This window comes from Anopheles merus, chromosome 3R (assembly GCF_017562075.2).
Source record: "Anopheles merus strain MAF chromosome 3R, AmerM5.1, whole genome shotgun sequence".
Taxonomy (NCBI): Eukaryota; Metazoa; Arthropoda; class Insecta; order Diptera; family Culicidae; genus Anopheles; species Anopheles merus.
The window spans coordinates 11224147-11242423 of record NC_054084.1 but is presented as its reverse complement, the minus strand read 5'-3'; the positions used below and the strand labels follow the sequence as shown (position 1 = coordinate 11242423).

The 18277-nt window shown below is 45.7% G+C and overlaps 5 protein-coding genes across 5 annotated transcripts in view; 3 read left to right on the top strand and 2 right to left on the bottom strand.

The window, feature by feature from the left end:
• LOC121596322 (histone demethylase UTY) overlaps positions 1 to 9107 on the bottom strand; it is a 96488-nt gene extending 87381 nt beyond the window's left edge. The window contains exons 1-4 of the mRNA XM_041921167.1: positions 8682 to 9107; positions 8523 to 8589; positions 7983 to 8412; positions 7805 to 7913 (exon numbers count right to left, since the gene is read on the bottom strand). Coding sequence (XP_041777101.1) covers positions 7805 to 7913; positions 7983 to 8412; positions 8523 to 8589; positions 8682 to 8752 — 677 coding nt within the window. The 5' untranslated portion in view covers positions 8753 to 9107. The remainder of the gene's footprint in view (positions 1 to 7804; positions 7914 to 7982; positions 8413 to 8522; positions 8590 to 8681) is intronic.
• LOC121596326 (longitudinals lacking protein-like) lies at positions 1969 to 4580 on the top strand. The gene is made up of 2 exons (XM_041921173.1): positions 1969 to 2770; positions 2844 to 4580. The coding sequence occupies exon 1, from the start codon at positions 2167 to 2169 to the stop codon at positions 2707 to 2709; it is 543 nt and encodes a 180-aa protein (XP_041777107.1). The 5' UTR covers positions 1969 to 2166; the 3' UTR covers positions 2710 to 2770; positions 2844 to 4580.
• A 275-nt stretch (positions 9108 to 9382) lies between the features above and the next one.
• On the top strand, positions 9383 to 12313 carry LOC121596327 (FUN14 domain-containing protein 1). Its single transcript, XM_041921174.1, has 4 exons — positions 9383 to 9713; positions 10458 to 10605; positions 10683 to 10878; positions 11781 to 12313. The coding sequence occupies exons 2-4, from the start codon at positions 10460 to 10462 to the stop codon at positions 11961 to 11963; spliced, it is 525 nt and encodes a 174-aa protein (XP_041777108.1). The 5' UTR covers positions 9383 to 9713; positions 10458 to 10459; the 3' UTR covers positions 11964 to 12313.
• On the bottom strand, positions 11876 to 14321 carry LOC121596325 (L-xylulose reductase). Its single transcript, XM_041921172.1, has 3 exons — positions 14009 to 14321; positions 13684 to 13936; positions 11876 to 13613 (listed from the first exon to the last, which is right to left on the bottom strand). The coding sequence occupies exons 1-3, from the start codon at positions 14058 to 14060 to the stop codon at positions 13190 to 13192; spliced, it is 729 nt and encodes a 242-aa protein (XP_041777106.1). The 5' UTR covers positions 14061 to 14321; the 3' UTR covers positions 11876 to 13189.
• A 431-nt stretch (positions 14322 to 14752) lies between these two features.
• Positions 14753 to 16647, top strand: LOC121596324 (glutaryl-CoA dehydrogenase, mitochondrial). The gene is made up of 5 exons (XM_041921171.1): positions 14753 to 14846; positions 14988 to 15005; positions 15248 to 16202; positions 16275 to 16435; positions 16505 to 16647. Exons 1-5 carry the CDS (start codon positions 14753 to 14755, stop codon positions 16567 to 16569), a joined length of 1293 nt encoding a protein of 430 aa, XP_041777105.1. The 3' UTR covers positions 16570 to 16647.
• The last annotated feature ends 1630 nt before the right edge of the window (positions 16648 to 18277 follow it).

Genomic DNA, 18277 nt, shown 5'->3' with positions numbered 1-18277 from the left:
AACCTGGCTGCAATACCATACCACGTTTCATTTGCACCGATGATTATTATCGATAGTGTAAAGCAGGTGAAATATGAAATGGCCACCCAGCACGCCCAATCTCCTGCGCACCTGTGCATCGTGTGCTAAAACCTTTCTTCCCCGTGTACATTTTGGCCAAGGGAAAGGTAAAGGGTGGCTATTTACCACACATTTGCAGTGCCTTTAAGGCTCTACCGTCAATGGCAGCATGGTGGTAGCCCCCTGTTAACCCGCACAACAACGAAAAAAGGCGGAAATTTTCACTTATTTAACACCGTTGGAACCCCCAAATGCACCTTCTGGGGCATTTATCAGATCGTGTTTGATTTTGTGTGGTGATAATTGGTTGTACAAATTGGTGTGTACACAGGCGGGAGAAGCAAAGTTTCCGTAGAAAAATATTCAAAGACACACGAAAAGTAAAGTCATTTAAAAGTAACACCAGGGGGAATTGATATTAATGTGGCAAAGTCACGATTAGCAGTAAAGTTTAAATAAATGGTTGCCTACCCTGAAAACGAAAGGAATTCAAAAAGGTTTTTCATAAGAATGTAACCATACAGTAAACAAATACAATTTTACGTGAACTATACTAACATAGGGAGCTTGTTAGTGACTTCGCTTCCCCAACATATTCCAATCTCCAGACAGAATACCATTCCCACCACTTCATACCGTTACATGAATTTCACCAGGCATTGTTGCTCTTTTACAAAATTAATGATCTAAATGGAAAACGTAACACCGGAACCCGTTTCAAATGTGACTAGTACGAGTACCCGTTTCGTTCGTTTGTGTATTTAATTACAGAATGAATCCCCCCCCAATTCAACATCCAACACAAACCTGCCAACAGCGATGACTGCCTGCTCCAACATAAATGCTACCAAAACCGAAACGGTCGAGAATGTGTGTACATTTGCCACCACACCACCACAAAAACTTAAGCGCCATTGCGACGGATATCCCCCAAAAAGGACGCGTCAGTAAAATATTTAACCCGTACGCAGCAAAATTGGGAAAGATACGCAACACACGCAACGCAACGACATTCTAGGCCGATAGCAGCATGGAAGCAACGTCCAGAACCAATTAGAAATGTGGCGAAAATGTGGAAGGCTGCCGTGAATGTGAACAATTAGTCAATGGTAACACAGCGTCACCGTCGGGGCCCTTGGAAAGCTGGGAAACCCTACGACCATGTGTCTGGATCATGTTATCCCTTATGGTACACCGTTTCCTGTCCGATGGCTTATGAAAGGAATGCGCAGTGATGGAGAAGAGAAATTGAGTAATGATTTGAAACTGCCTTTTGTGGTTGTTGGAGGTAGTTTCAATGTTATAAATTAAATTTTAGTTTAAAGTTTGCAATAATACGCAATGGGACAAACTTTAAGGATTGTGTTATGAACTGTGGTGACAATACGTTACTATGCTTACTAAATTCTGGTTGTTTTTTAAGTCTCCAGCTCTGGATTTATGGAAGTCACGAGGCACATCAAAAGAGACTGATTCTGCATCATTAGCGGAAATAAGCTTATTCTAATCCCAAACCTACACTGTTATTTATCCTGATCCTAAACCTACCTAGTAGTTTTAACTATTTCATTCCTGAAGTTCATTATATCAGACATGGAACTGATCTCGATCGATGTCCTGGAACTATCAATCAATCCCCTGATTGATGACCTGATGATACTCGTTGTCGAAGAACCAATCCATTCCTGGACTAGAAATGCCATCCCCCGAAACATAGGTAGAAATTGGAGGACGCATTGACAACAAATTAAAACATTGGAATTGAGATACACCCCAAAATCTCTTCTGAAAATGTGAATTCTGGCAGTTTGAAATTAGATCGGTTCCCGATAATCCTTTTGTCTAAACCGGTTTCCCCCACCGATCAAAGCTAATCCTGCCTGCTCGCTATAGCAGCTTAAAATGTTCATTGGGCAGAGCGGGAGCCAGTTTTGTTCGCTGGGTTGTGTCAAAATGTGTGCCCTTGTCAAATAGAAGTACGACCATCACTAACCGCCATTTTCAGCACTGTTTGAAACTATCGACACGAGTTAGCCAAGTGCTCTTTGAATCGAAAAAATCAAACCTCCTCCAAAAAAAGGGCGCCAACCCTCACCGCACAGCGCAATGTGTGATAATAACGTGATCATCGTGTGGAACGGTTTCACCGAGCATGTATCGGGCGTGTTTCGCACCTTCCGCCACGAAACTGCCCTGCAAGACGTGATCCTATACTGCGAGGGACAGTTTATCAACACCCACAAGCTGCTGCTGGCGAGCTGCAGCGAAGTCTTCCGGCGCATCTTTCTAGAGCGCGCCAATGCGTACCATCTCATCCGATTGATCGGCTTCCGGTACGTCGACGTGTCCCTGCTGCTGGACTTTATGTACGAAGGAGAGATGGCACTGTCGCAGGAACAGTTGCCCTCGTTGAAGCAGGCGGCGCTCAGGTTGGAAATTAAGTCCCTAGCGAACTTGGTCACGTCACCGGAAAGGGTATCGGAACAGGCGGACGAACAGGATACGATGCCTTCGGCCACCGCCACAACGGACAATAATCTCGAGGTGGCCTCCGCGGGATATGTGTCTCCACTCGAGTTGATGGCTGCCGTAGCCACCTTGCAACAGGAAGATACGGCTTTACTGAATAATGATTTATTAGTATCTTAAGTAAAATCCAAATTTAATTTGATGCTTGGTAAAAGTAGCGACACATAACATACACGAACAGGTATGCAAATTCCAGGAAATAGAAGATAGTTCTAATTGTAATGTAATTTTTTGTTCTCAATCTAATCGTTTAGGACATGACATTAAAAAATACTTTCTCAGTTACAAGATCATCTAACAACATCCGGACATCCCCTCCAGCTAGAACTTGCCATTTAGCATTCAACTTGAACTCCAAAAGGGGCATCATCGATTAACTTGAAAGCTCCCCAAATATCCCGAGGTGCGCTGCAGTAACAAGTGTGGCGGCAGCCAAACGAAAGAAAACCCCCGCCGGAAAGCTCGAAAGGTCCTTGTACTTACGTTACCCTTGTAACTCTCCGTTTTTCATCTCTTTTCCCGGGTGAGGTGCACCATCGACACGACAGCCACGTGCTGCTGTATATATATGTACAGACACAGCTCCTCTTTGTATTTCACGCGCCACAAAAACGATCGAAACCGGCAAAAACCCAGACGCCGGTATCCTTCCTTCCCCCCTCAAAAGGAAACCACGGGTAAGGAGGGGAAGAGAATTACGCATCGCACGCCATAATTTCGGGGTGGAAATGTTTTGTCTGGGCCCTGTCTCAGACAGACCGAAGCGAAAGCTCGTAACGCCCTTTTTAGTCCTCCGGTGTGGATGTATGTGTGTGTGTTTGAGGAGGGAAAGTTCATTGACGTACCATTTTGGAGTTCGCTTGGCAATGAAACTCATTTCTTTTTCTAATCATGTTAGAATGGATTGACGGAGACAGGAAGTACGATGGGTAGCTTCGAGTGACATTAACCATTTATAATGCAGTAAATTTACACCAGACAGGGTCCGAGTATATCGGGTCAGCTATCATCAGGAAAGAGGCCGAGATGCATTTAAAGTTAACTGGCCATTCTGTACAAAAGTGGAATCTATTAGCTGATTTTCTTCAATCAATATGGACAATTTGTTTTGCTACCTTGATTTTACAAAACAATTGACAATAACGTCACTCAAGTTTAATAAATTCAAATCATTTCACTACAACCAACCGATGCGCCTGAACTCGTCGCGTACAAAGTGACTAAAAAGCGCAGCTAAAAAGTAAAAAGTTTAAAAAAAAATCATAAATGGTACTGAAAACTTAAAATAAAATCGTCTCGGTCGTCATACAAGCCCATAAATCATCCGTGCACGGGGTGCGTCAGACAGCTGAAACGCGGGAGACACGTGCGACAACCGCGGAAGCGCCACCTGAAGGGTGGATTGCGCTCCAAAATCCGTGACCAAAAAGGAAGACGCGCGTACGCAACCAAAGATGCACTGCGGCATAATAATTCACCCAAGCGAGCATATCCACTTCCCTTTCGCGGGAAGGAGCGCGACCACGTTGCCACATGACTTATACGCACTCGCGTTTTCGTACGTGTGTGTGTATGTCTGTGGGGAAGAAAAAGAAGTAACCAAAAACGTTTTTTAGTAGGGGCGGTCCATCATCGCACGCATCTTCTGTTCTTCTACTCCATCACCCGCAGTGGCAGAAGAGACCCTTTTGCAGCGTGTGGTGGAGGAGACAGAGAGAGAGAGAGTACGTACGTACGCAACGCATTCAACAAGTCATTGAACTCATTAGGGAACAAGTTCATCCCGTGGAAGGTTCATACGCCCGGTTCTCTCCCGTACCCCCGGGGTTGCCGAAGGGGGTGCCGCCCATGATGGATTCGAAACAGGAAATGGCTCACGTGAGGAGCATTCTTTCCCGTGGAGGAGGAGAATAGCTAGACGAAGCGAAGCCGAATGGAGGAAGCGAAGACGAAGAAGAATGTAAAAAATGAAACACACAACGCTAGCGAAACTCTAGGTCCTCTCCCCCCCCCCCCCCCCCCCCCCCCCCCCGATCCCCCCAGTCGCGCAACATAGATAGCATTAGTGTTGGTGGAATCATGCAGCATAAGAATTATACTCCACGCAGTATGCTCGAATGTGTGTAGTACGGAATTACAGTAGGTAGAGAAACAGAAATTCTATTCCTTTTGCGGTTGGTTTTTGGTTGAGGCTATGGGAGAAGGACAGAAAGATACACTTGTTGGTAACTAAATGCAGAAGAGTGTGCTCATGATCGATTTAGAGATCACGATCGAAAAAACATACCAAGAACTAGATTAATCGATTCTAAGTTAAAGTTCTCTTTTGTGAAGAAAAATAGGATCGTTGATTTAGACCCTTATTTCATCAGATTTTGATTTTTAAATGATTTTTAAACTGAAAGAACTAAGGCAAACGTAGCACAATGATCTTACACTACAGAAAATAATACAAATCCAAAAAATGCATCTGGATTTTTTCCATTTAAAAAAGCGGGTATTTCGCTAAACGATCCAATGAAGCCCACACATCTTTTTTTGGAACATGAACAACTCAACCATTCCAACACTATAAAGCCTCTGCCAATTTGAATAAAGTGCATAGCAAAGTAGTAGGCACGCCCCCGCAGCAGAAGGATGGCACGTATGCCGACGCGCCAACGAATGTTTCCTCGAAAATATCCAAAAATTCCTAGAACGTCTCGGCTACCACTGTGTCTGCCACTACAACCACCAACGACTGCACTAGCTAATCGCTTTCAGTTCCAACAGGTAACTCTACTGGCTGTAAGGATGATCCTCTGCCTCTCCACTGGAATATACAACACAACAGAGTGTCCCTGCGGATGCTCTAAACCAGTTTCTCCTGTTGTAAGAACCCATTCAAAACCATGCTGCTGCTCTCCCTATAGTTTCTATAAATAATAATAAAAAAAAAACAACAATAAACCATTCTATACTCCGTTTCCTTTAATGTCTGTCCTACATGGTCAGAAGATTATTGAAACCTGCAAATTTCCATCTCATCTACTTACTTGTGCTGCCTTTAAACCTCTGTTTTACCTGTGTGTGTTTCCTTATTCATGCAATTTTTTCCATTTCTTGACTTAAACCAATAATAGCCATGTTTAATGAAGTTTTGTCTACTGTACTGTAATATTTTCCTATATACTGCTTTTTACTTAAGTTCCCAAAAAACAAATGTCGAAGAAATCACAAAACTCCCACCAAAAGGTCCATTTAATGATCGAATGAAAGGGAACGTGAAGCATTATTATGTTGATTATCAAATATAGAGCATTAGATACTAAGCTAGTGCCGGTCGCATGGTACAGTCGTCAACTTGTACGACTTAACAACATGCCCGTCATGGGTTCAAGACCCAACTAGACCGCGCCGCCATACGTAGGACTGACTATCCTGTTATGGGGGGTAATCCAAAAGTCACCGAAAGCCAACCCCACAAGTGGTTATAGGCAGGCCTTGACCGACAACGGTTGTTAACCCAAAAAGAAGAAGAAAATACTGCATGAAAGAAACATTTTTATGTTTTTGCAACATTTTCTTAAATAAAATGTTATATTAAACATATGTTTCTGCTCTTTTACGCTAACATCAAAATTTTCACCGTAAACGAATGATTAAATTTCTTGTAGAGCAAAATAAAAAAAAACATAATTAAACATATAAAATGTAAGGGAAAGCGGGGCAAAATGGGCAAGTTAAGGATTTTACTCAATAATCCTTTGCATATGCCACAAAACATAATTATTCTTGCATTATTGTATGACTCCACCATTTATCTATGGAACTTAAAAACATGAAAAAAGTGTAAAATAATTGTTGACATTTTACAAGAAGCTATTTTAACACGCGGGGCAAAATGGGCATATGTAAAAAAAAAACTGTGAAACGTCAAAACACTGGGGCAATATGGGCCACAACAACTGCGCTTAGGTAATGCTTTTGCGCACGTTTCGCAAAATGTATTCTCGTCCTATCTTGGGTTTTGCTGTTCAGAAAAGCCCTTAAAATTATTTCAAAAATATGTTGTCAAAGTTAAAACAGTTTTTACACGTTTTAATCTACAACATCGGATCTTTTGAAGCTGTTACCTGTTACCATTATCGTGGGGACAAATACAACACCATAGCCTCCACCGTAGCGCCGTATGTCAAAAGCATATGCCCATGTTGCCCCACGTGAAGCATTTTTGTATTTTTTGTTATATTGGTAAAAATACGCATTCAATCGCTTTGCTTTCTCCAGACAAGTTGTATAGAAATGTCATATCTTTAAAAATATACCATGTAAAACATCCACGCATCCCTGTGACACTGGTTTAAGCTTATTTTCGAGGTGGCAAAAATTACATCAATATGTTACTAAACCTCATTTTGCACTTTTGTTGGTTATTTGTAATTAAATGGTTTAAAAATTTACATGGTGTTCATAGAACACTCCAATAAATACATTTTGAGCATTTGAATGTATCTTTGTAGTGAATTAATGCTTAAATAGATGGTGCCCGTTTTGCCCCACATGCCCATTTTGCCCCATTTTCCCCTAATTTTAGTGTTAATTGTTGAAGAATGTAATAGTTTACATTTGATGTCTAAAATGCTGCATATTGGTAACAGATGTGTGGGTAATAATTAAAAAAACACAAAAAATTAATCTTTACTCGATCATTAAATGGACCTTTTGCTATTTTTCAATCTGATCTCCTCTTCGTTTGGATTTAGAATGAATAAAGTATACATCTGCATAACATTTATATTTCCACCTGCAACTTGCAACGATTAACAGCATGCCCAGTGTGTTCCTCAAAAATCATTCGACAGAAACCCAGCCCCTAAATTCCTACATTTATTTCCAAACCATTCATTTCACTCCAACAAAACACAATCACATACTGCTTTGAACCAATGCCGTTGGAAAAAAACGCATTCAAACCGCTTCATCGCACACTGTTTGCTTTTTTTTCACACAGAATAAATTGCAATTTTTAATGCAAATTATGCACTTTTCACACCACAAACCGCAAACGCAAACCACACGCATTCCTAACACTTTAAACACTTTATCCCAGCGTATTACGCATAACAATTCACCCACACATCACATCACGTTTTCTTGCGCACATTATATTCTTAACAATCTTTACGTATGAATATCAATTTTTGACCCCCTATGCTGGAGGGCCTCCACTTACCATCGGAACGCATTGTAGTGGAAGTACACCAGCCCGAGCCCGTACAGGAACGGCACATCACGCCAGTGGTCCGCCTTGAGGGCGTAGTATTTCTGGTACGCTGATAAAGCTGCAAAACAAGAAGAAAAAGCATCCGATTAGAAAAAGATAATTCCAATGACCATTAGCTTTCCTGTACCTTTCTCATAATCCTCCAGCAGCAGATGGAAGTGGCCAAGCTTGCAGTACGTTTTCGGATCGATGCTGATATCCCGGTCGCCATCACCGGTTTGCTTGTCCAGTTCCGTGGCTGGACCTCCCTCCTCCCGTTCACTACCGGCCTCCTTCGACCCACCACCGTCCCCACCATCCTCCGTTTTGATCTCGTTCACTGGAGTAGAGGGCTGTTTCGCATCCCCACTGCCCTCGGTGGACATGATCTCGGCCGGCAAACTTTCGTCGATCGTAACACCGACGTCGCAGAGTGGATTGTCTGCTTCCTGCTTGATTTTAACGCCCTCCGCCACCACGCTTGCAACTTCCTTTTCCTTCGCTTTTTCCTCCTCATTGTGGGCCTTCTTCTTCTGGTTGTACGCTTGGATCAGCATACGCTCGAGATACTTGACCGCCTGGGAAAAGAGAAGGGGGGGGGGGGGGGGGGACAAGGACGAAGAATCATTAACGTTTGTTTCGGGAAACAGCCACTCGTCAAGGTCAAGGACGGGGTAGCGCCTCTTACCTTCAACACCAGTGCCTTCTTCTTCAGGTTTTCCGGTGCCGACAACTTCAGGAATCCATACTGACGGCTGAAAAGGGAGAATGCCCGGTTAGTAGTAAGCAGGGAAGGAGGGGAGGACACATATTGGGGTTTGTTTATCCGGAAGCGCCCACTCCATACCTGTCGAGGGAAGCAAGTGCCTGCAGCTCCTGCGTAGAGACGCTAAGTTCGCCGCCCTCCTCGAGGATCATGTTCCTGTTTACCAAAGCCCAGCTAACATACACACGACGATGCTAAACACAAACCTTTTGCGCAGGGGGTGGACGCGGGAGGAAAAAGGAAAACACTTTTCACACACACACAAAACACAAACACAAACAGGCGGCATACACACACGCGCGCGCAAACACACACATACACACGAAATTAATGCATTATCCAGCACGACCGCAGTGCCTGCCGGAAGTTCGCGGGTTTAGTCCGGAAGCCACGCACAGTAATCGGGCGGCCAACGCGATTTTGTCCCGTTTTTTTACACGATCGTACGCTCCGAAATTGATGATAACGCGCGAGCCTTCGAAGAAAAACACACACACTGGCCGCACTCTGACAACTGACGTGACGTGACAAGCGGGCGTACTCTGCGGACGAGTCCCCCGCAGTTGCGAACGATCGAGGGGAGGCTTTTAAAGTGTTTTTTAACATCTGCACCGTACGCAACAAAAAATGAATTACTCTAAAATCCCTCCTTCGTCAAGCTTCTTGCATAGTTTTGAGGGATTTTGGTGAATAAAAAATACAATCAAAAATTGATGTTCGAAAACCGTTTCTGCGTCGCTGTCCGTGTCGAACTGTCAAATCGCTGTCATCGGGGGCGCGAGCGCAAGAAGAGGCAAAAGAAAACAACTCGTCAAAGCAACTTGCAGCTTCGCTGGTCGGTGAAGAAAGGGCAGAAAAATTCCACTGTTCTCGGTTTTGCGAGCAAATCTCTAGTGTGTGCGTGTGTGCGTGGGGGGTTTAGGAATATCAAACCGGTGGAGCATAAAGAGCATAGAATCGCCCCCTACATATAGTGCTTATTAAAAGAAAAGAAAAAAAATCGAAAACAGCCAGCAGCAACTGGTCCGAAACGTCGCAACATTAAACGCAAAGCGTCGGGTTCGGTGAGTTTTCTCACGCGGACAAAATCGAAACTCCGGAAAGCGTTCTCAGGTGAGGGAAAACGGGGAAATCTAAACCACAGAAACGTTTGGGGAAGAAACCCATTGCATCAGCACAGAATGACGCACCCTTCCACCGTGTTTCAAGTTCAATGTGTTGCTTTCGGAAACTTGCCAGACGGTATTGGCCTTCGATGAGGTCATGATGGCGTCGTGCCGTTTGCTCCGCTTTAATTGCGTTGCAAACGATCGAAACGGTCTAATTCCATCCGCTCTGTAATGCAAGATTCGCCTTTCGGGGCGTCTTTAGAGACGAACGGGAGGCGAATTCGAGAACATTGTTACGTAATGCATGGAAAAATCGTCGCCAAACACATCCGGCCAAAACCGACTGGGACGGAAATGACAGCTGCAGTTTCGCTTTCCGTCTACCCAATGGTGCATGTAAAAATAGAAAATGCTTTTCACCACCGTGGGTGAGGAGAAGATGTTGTTGTTGCACACTTTCCCCCCCTGTTGGTTTAGCTAGGGTGGCGCCCTAACTGGGTGCCAAATACCTTCGACTAATTGGGAGGAAAGGTGCACGACCAACCCCGTTGCGAGATCAGCTGATACCTTGTATCAGCTGGTATGCGGGCGGGGAACATGGCCATAAATTCTGCCGGTATGCAAACAGGGCACGATAAAGTTTGTGGTTTGTGGTCTGCGCTTGATAAGAGATCAAACAAGTGTTTACCCAACGAGAGATGCGCTTCTTTAAGTTACTTATCCATTTTCTTGTTCCCTTCTCTTTCAGGAATGAGCGACGGAAAAGTTAAAAAAGACGCAACGAACAAGGAAATCATCAACATGAGTGACGCCGCCGGATATTTGGACCGTTTCGTGGGTGATGTGAGCAAAAAATCGGCCACCAAACAGATACTGATCGGTGCCGGCAGTGGATGGTAAGGAACGCGGTCCATGATTTTCCAATCAATAAACGCTAACCTCCGTCATTTGCGCGCCATCCTCCTTTTCACAGGGCAACCGGTTACATCACGATGAAGGTGGGCAAGATGGCTGCGATCGCAGTCGGCGGTGGCATCATCCTGCTGCAGATGGCCAACCAGCAGGGCATCATTTCGATCGACTGGAACAAGGTGCAGAAGAAGGTGGACAAAGTCACCGACAAGGTGGAGGAAGCCGTCACCGGTCAGGGGCCGAGCTGGGCGGACAAGGTGCGTATTGGTCGAAGTTTTGGGCCGCGTGCAATCATTCTCTTTCCCACCGTAGCGCGCAACATTACCACCGGCAAGCAGTCGAAGAAGCGAGAACTAGATTGATCCTAATTGTTTCTTTATTTTTTGCTAATATCATGCCGCAACCTTCATTCATTCCACCTCATCGCCATGACGTTTTCGCTTCGTTCATCTGTGTTGTTTTACAGGTGCTAAAGGTAGCCAAAGAGAATTCATTTCTGGCTACCGGCTTTCTCGGTGGCTTTCTGATCGGTATCGCTTCGTAAGCGCCGGGCCCTGGTGCTATTACCACTACTACACACGACCGTAAAGGTGAAGGAAGGGAAAGGAAGTAACAAATGATGCCATCAGTCCGCATGGGTTCGTGCTGGAAAGCGAGAGGAAAAGGATATGAAGCACAAACCCCCATTCTTTAACACTGGAAATTGCAAAGCACACATCAAACGGCAATACCCCGGTTACCAACCGAATGATTTAGAATCTTTTTCGCCTAACACACAACACACTTCAAACGATTCAATTTCATCTCCTTAGCTCTATAAGAATATGTTTATTTCATTTTTTTTTTTCTGATTTGGCATCATTTTCCTAAGATTGATCCTAATTTTGATTCGAGATGCCCCCCCACACACGAAGAATGTGATTTTAGCTCGTAAATAAATTACATTCCTATCGATCATTGTTTGCGATAGGGACAGCAAGAACAATATTGTTTTATTTTTTTATTAATTTATTATTTGTTTTACCGATTAAACCGATCCTTCTTCCTTCACCTGGCGGTTCGTGCAACTCTCTCGTTCATGCAAATTTTTCTACTTTACCAAGATGTTGTGAGAAAATGTATTTACAAGCTGCCTTTACCGCTTCTGTTTTCCTTGCAGGCGGAACGTTTCGTTGACCGCAAACTCAACCAGGCGGAGGATGTGCTGAACAAGCGGACGAAAAAGGCCAAAAAGTGGTACACGAACCTGATCGGTGACGAGACCGGCTGCAAGGTGAACGATCTACACATTTTCCTCTGTGCCTTTGCGGCGGGCGTTGCGATCGGTGTCGGCACTGCCTAATGATAGGGTGTCCGGATGGTCACGTTTCTGCATGCGCCGTGACGTCACAACAGTCACAATCTGATACGCTGCTGGGCAAAACCGTTTCGCCAAAAAGAAAAACAATACGACACAAAACCATTTTGCGCTGAAGGATGGAAACACACACACACGCATTAAGGCAGCAGTAGTTACACCTCGGGTCAGTTTTCGGAACAAAAGTGGCATGCGTTAGGTGCGAGAAAGTTACATTTGATGCCAGTATGCCTTTTCTTTCGTTCGCGTCTGTTAACAGACCTAAATAGCTGAATATCAGACGGAAATGGCATACAGAAGCTAAACGGCAGATTATTTGAACGGAATCGTATGGCTAAAAAAACAAGAACCATCTCACCGAATCTCGATCCACACAAACCGATTTCCGATTTCATTTTGGCTTTCTCGCCCGCCGGATTTTTCTCATACAATTCCAATCGGTTGTGTTTGTTAACGTGATTTGATGTTTAGTGATTATATACTCGTTAAGTGAGATCGGGCTGTACACGCTATTCTAACGCGCCCTTTCCCGCGCAGGGCGAATATTTCAATCGATTTGTGTTACTAGACTGTAAGTGCACTCGCAAAAAACTCGAAAAGCGAAGCGAAGAGCCTCAAACCTGTACTTAAAAACGCTACCATTCGGAATCGGAATCATGGCGGCAAAAGGAAAAGAGACAAGGCGCACAAACAATACATGCCAGAACGCTTCATCACAACACTATCACAGACGATTTCAGAGGGTAAAATCACCATAAACGAATGTGTACTGAAATGGAAGCGGAAGTTAAACTCACAATCGCCAACCGTATATTTGCGCCACAGCTGAAACAATCAACTCTCATAATGTAGTCGCTATCAAGATGTGTATGTACCGTGTGTGGGATCTGCTGAAGAATGCGTACCAAACCAAACGATCGATTAGTCAAAAGGTGTGATGATTCATTTGCAGGCCGTTTACATTCTACAATCATTTACTAGTTTTAATTTTGCGTTTGCCTGTGTATCACTCAATGGTGTAGCGTTGTATTTATGCTTTTATCTCATGAATTCTCATCCCCTCCGCATCTGTTACTGCGACCGCAAATGTCCGCCAACACACACACATACCCACATGCAATGAAAATAAACTTTGATTTGAAATGATAAAACTAATATCCCTCCCGCGTGTATTCTTTACATTGGAATGGTTCGTTCCCATTGGAAGCAAGTCAATTCCCGGCCAAAAATCCACCCTCGATCGGCAGCATGTGGCCGTTTACGAAGCTGGACCGATCGCTCAGCAGATAGACGATCGGTTCGACCACCTCGCTAACCTCCCCGAACCGCCCGAGCGGAATTTTCGCTTTCAGCGGATCCGCCTTCGCCGGATCAGACCAATTGTCCCGTCCCATGCGCGTCAGAATGACGGTCGGATTGACGCTGTTGACGCGGATTTTGCGCGGTCCAAGCTCGAGGGCTAAATTCTGCGTCAAACCATCGATGGCCGCCTTCGACATGGAGTAAGCGCAGTGGCCGTGGATGGCTTTAAGCCCCGCCAGGGACGATACGTTGACGATGCTTGCGCCGCCCTCCATTTTGGGCACCAGAATCTGAGCGACATTGAAAGCGGCCTTTACATTTACAGCGAATGTGCTAAAAATGGGGAAAAAGGAGTTCAAAACGTATGAGTTACATGTCAGAATGTACCTCAGGCATCACATACCGATCGTAATCTTCCTCCGTTAGCTCGAGAAATGGCTTTATGATTGCAACACCGGCATTGTTTACCAGCCCATCGACCTTTCCGAGCGGCGCAAGGGCAGTCCTGGTCGCGCTCCAATCACTTAAGTCGACCTGGACCGTCTCAATCCGCGGACAGTCGGCTTTCAACTCTTCCAACGGCCCACTGGAACGCGATACGGCGATCACCTTAGCGCCGAGCTGATCCAACGTCCGGCAGAGCTCATTTCCAATGCCTATTGCGATCCATAGAAACATCTTAATAATACAACAAGCTTCATTTCTAATTCCATTCGAAGATCCTTTACCTTGTCCGGCACCGGTTACTACGATCGTTTTATCCTTTACCGAACACTCCATCACGCAATAATCCCCAATTCAGCGGAAACGCACCCAAAGCACACTTGAATTGCCACTTCAATGAATGTGGCGACAGAGAGGACTGAAAGGGACTAATCTTATCACCTTCCAATTTAAGCTCCTCTAGTCATCTAGCGCTGATGCGTGATACTCTTCTCCCGGTGTCGGATGCATTGGAGGCCTCGCGCTAGTTGATAGAACATGAGCGGGTGCCTGTTTGCGTATGCGTTGCACTTGCGCGCAAAGGGAACCGCTCGCGCAGAGAGAAAATACGCAAAAGAAGCGCACACAAACACACACTGATGCTGAAGCGACAGTGAGACGTGTTATCAGCTGTTTGCTAGCAGAATGGTAGCGAGCAAGAAGGAGATAACACACAATCGCACTTGCGTGAGACGGACGCCTCTCCGTCGATACAGAAGAAAAACAACAACCCTCTTGCGGGAAGAGGGTGAGAGCATACTCACGGTATGTCGGCAGTCATACTCACCCTGTAGTGATCGTCAGTCATTCACGAGCGGTCTGCAAAATCGGAATCGCCTCACACAGAGCATCCTGTGGCGTAGCAAATTGGCGTAGCGCACGGAGTTTGCAGGCGGAAATTACGCACCACTGTCTTGCGTCAAACTGTCAACGTTTCGTCGCCTGTTTCGTTTACATTGTTTACTGCGAGCAATAGAGGTTGCACTGCAATGGCACTGAGAGCGTTGTTTGGTAGCAGAATTGCACAACTAAAACCAATCACCAACCATGGGCGGGGAGTTTGGGCGGTGCGTTCCTGCCGAGGTAAGTGTTTGTCTCATTCCGGCGGTGGACATGTGCCAATTATTGTGCTTATCTGTGTGAATAGTTTTGATGCGTATTGTAAATATCCCTACCGTGCTTTTACCATCCTATCTCGCTCTCTCTCTCTCTGTCTCTTTGCAGCGGCGTCAACTGATAAAGGTAAGTCCCAGCGAGAGTGTCTTGATCTTGTCGTCGACGTCGTCGTCAGGCGAGCCTTTTTAGTGATGGCAGGCAACAGCAAAAAGAAAATGGAAAGAATCCACGCGATAAGATAGCGACGGGACGGATGGATGGAAGAGGGGTGGTGTGTCGCGCAAGAGGTCCTCCTCCAGCTATGTTGCTATGGTTTGAGGGGGCAATTAATTATCCCCCCTGTCATCTACCCCCCCCTTGTCGCGCAGGTCCCACCTTCGACTGGGAAGATCCGCTGAATCTGGAATCACAGCTGAAGGAGGATGAAATTGCGATTCGCGACTCGTTCCGCGCCTACTGCGAGGATAAGCTGCTGTCGCGCGTTATCGAGGCGAACCGCAACGAGGTGTTCCACAAGGAGATTATGCAGGAGCTCGGCTCGTTCGGCGTGCTCGGCTGCACGATCAAGGGCTACGGCTGTGCGGGTGTAAGCAACGTCGCGTACGGCCTACTAACGCGCGAGGTCGAGCGCATCGATTCCGGCTACCGGTCGGCGTTCAGCGTCCAGTCCTCCCTGTGCATGGGTGCGATCTACGATTACGGTAGCGATGCGCAGAAGGAAAAGTATTTGCCCCGGCTGGCCCGCGGGGAGCTGATCGGATGCTTCGGGCTGACCGAGCCGAACCACGGTAGCGATCCGTCCTCGATGGAAACGCGCGCCGTGCACGATCCGAAGACGAAGACGTACGTGCTGAGCGGAAGCAAAACGTGGATCACCAACTCACCGATCGCGGACATTTGCATCGTGTGGGGCAAGACGGAGGACGGGAAGGTGCGCGGGTTCATCGTGGATCGGGCGGAAAGTGGCGAGGGGCTGGCGACACCGCGCATCGAGGGCAAGTTTTCGCTGCGTGCGTCCGCAACCGGCATGATACTGATGGACGAAGTGCGCATTCCGGAAGAGAATTTGCTGCCGAACGTGAGCGGCATGCGGGGACCGTTCGGGTGCTTGAACAATGCGCGGTATGGTATTGCGTGGGGTGCGCTCGGTGCGGCGGAATCTTGCCTAAAGGTGGCACGCGGCTACACGCTGGACCGGAAGCAGTTCAAGAAGCCACTAGCCGCGAATCAGCTGATGCAGAAGAAGATGGCCGATATGCTGACGGAGATTAGCCTCGGGCTGGCGGCTTGTTTGCACGTTGGACGGCTAAAGGACCAAAAGCTGTAAGTATGGAGAGGCTGGGGAGTTGTTTGAAGGTAATTAAATGCTTTTTTTGGTTCTATTCATTACACTAGACACACGCCGGAAATGATTTCCATGCTGAAGCGAAACAACGCAGGAAAAGCGTTGGATATTGCGCGTGTAGCGCGCGACATGCTGGGCGGCAATGGCATTGCGGACGAGTATCACATCATCCGGCACGTGATGAATCTGGAGGCGGTGAACACTTACGAAGGTAAGCGAAGAAAGGGTAAGAAATTTGGACCAACTCTCTACTAATGATTCGTTTTTTTGTTCTTCTCAGGAACTCACGATATTCATGCCCTCATCCTGGGACGCGCAATCACTGGACTGCAAGCATTTGCGTAGTGATACCGTACAAATCCCTACGCATTGTTACGTGCCTTACGCTATTCGTTTGTAAATAAAATGTATTTTTATGTTTTATCTCCCGCTCCACAATCTCCAAAACGGTCTTGAACGGTTTTTTTGCTTTTCCAAAATGAAAGCCTTTTCGTTTGTTTACATTTTGTTCCGCAGCAAGTGACAGCCAGTGTGGCCAGATTATTTTGGCGGTTTTCGGTAGGCGCATCAAAATTTTATCGATAGTTTTCGGTAGGTTAAAACTCGAAACTTAAAAGAAATAAAAGCGAAAGAAGTGTTAAGCGGGATGGGGGGGGGGGGGGTTGCTAATGCGCAAAAAGAAAGTTCCATCACACGAGAATATGCATCCTTTATCTAGGATATGGATTAGATTTGGTTCAGCAGTTACACAAATGAAGATTTTTCTGAAGTGTCGATCTGAAAATTGGAATTCTAAGCCAATTCTAAGATGCACATTTTTTCTCAGTGGTGACAAGTTCTTTTTCTCGAGGCTCCACGCGATTATTTGGACTGAATTGATTGTTTGGCTGAGTTTTATAGTTCAATCATTAAAAAATTGAGATTTTTCCCTTCAAACCCTAGATATATATATACATCGGTATTTCTGGTCACTTTGCGCACAGGGCAAGGCGAGCTTTTTGGCGGCCACCGTCGCAAAACCGTCGCAAAACGTCAAAAGTGACGTCGCATGTACTGCAAACCGACGTCGCCAGCGAGCGAAATTCGCAACGATTTCGAGGCGCTGGCGACGGTCGTTTTTGACGTTTTGCGACGGTTATTGACCTTTCGAGCGAGCTTTTGCCTTGCGGGCCAGTGTGGCCAGATTATATTGGTAGATTTCGGCAGGAGCACTGTTGAGAACGCAACCATTTAAATTTAATCAATTATTTTAACGATCAATTTCTTTTTACCCTACTAGCAAAGAGAATGAAAAAGTGTGCGTCTTTTATAAATAATGTGTGTGGTTTGAAGCAAGATTGTGTGATGCTATGAATTGAAATGTGTTTTTATTTGCAATAAAAGTGATAAAATATTTATAAACTTGATGTATATATCAAACTTGATGTGTTAAAGTGTTTCTTTTGATTTGGGTGCACCAAGTCCGTGTAAAGGGAAGTGCACCGCGCGCTAAGAAAGAAACGAGCGGGAGTGGGTTTCAGTCCAGCGCAGCGAAACTCGCTGGAATCATGTGGGGTACCAGTTCAGCGCAGCGCAAGCCGAAAGAAACGGAAAGGAAGGGGTATGAGGAAAATACAATGAAACAGCGCGCGAGCGAGCGTTCTTTCCAGTGAGAGCGCCTCGTGCATTTTTAAAGCATGCAATAGAGCGCATTCTCTCCGTGGTAGCGCTCCATCCGCCATTTTTAATTTCGAGCCCAAAACAACGGACTTCGGATCCGATCTTGGGCCGGACCCCCACCGTGCGTTTCTACTTACCCCTCGCCTGAAAATTTCATTCTCTTTGTCTGTCGGGTAAGCTTTAACAAACGCTTTTAAGGCAAACAAACGTGCATCAGCGCGATAAGTAACAAATGAGGTTAGCAATCCTTGAAACAGCGTCCCAAACGCCACAGATTAAGCTTAAAAGACTAAAAAATCAAATATCTGTGATTTTCGGCATGATAAATGGAAAATCGGTGGTTTAAGGGCGGTCATCTGTGAATCGGTAGGCATATAAAAAATCGGTAGGAATA

Excerpts from the sequence above, each read along its gene's own strand:
- LOC121596324 (XM_041921171.1), top strand. The coding sequence starts at position 14,753 with ATGGCACTGAGAGCGTTGTTTGGTAGCAGAATTGCACAACTAAAACCA. Across the intron at positions 16,203-16,274 it reads CGGCTAAAGGACCAAAAGCT|ACACACGCCGGAAATGATTT; the intron begins GTAAGTATGGAG and ends TCATTACACTAG. Across the intron at positions 16,436-16,504 it reads GGCGGTGAACACTTACGAAG|GAACTCACGATATTCATGCC; the intron begins GTAAGCGAAGAA and ends TGTTCTTCTCAG.
- LOC121596325 (XM_041921172.1), bottom strand. The coding sequence starts at position 14,060 with ATGGAGTGTTCGGTAAAGGATAAAACGATCGTAGTAACCGGTGCCGGA. Across the intron at positions 13,937-14,008 it reads AGTAACCGGTGCCGGACAAG|GCATTGGAAATGAGCTCTGC; the intron begins GTAAAGGATCTT and ends GGATCGCAATAG. Across the intron at positions 13,614-13,683 it reads ACGGAGGAAGATTACGATCG|CACATTCGCTGTAAATGTAA; the intron begins GTATGTGATGCC and ends CCCCATTTTTAG.
- LOC121596326 (XM_041921173.1), top strand. The coding sequence starts at position 2,167 with ATGTGTGATAATAACGTGATCATCGTGTGGAACGGTTTCACCGAGCAT.
- LOC121596327 (XM_041921174.1), top strand. The coding sequence starts at position 10,460 with ATGAGCGACGGAAAAGTTAAAAAAGACGCAACGAACAAGGAAATCATC. Across the intron at positions 10,606-10,682 it reads ATCGGTGCCGGCAGTGGATG|GGCAACCGGTTACATCACGA; the intron begins GTAAGGAACGCG and ends TCCTTTTCACAG. Across the intron at positions 10,879-11,780 it reads GGCCGAGCTGGGCGGACAAG|GCGGAACGTTTCGTTGACCG; the intron begins GTGCGTATTGGT and ends TTTTCCTTGCAG.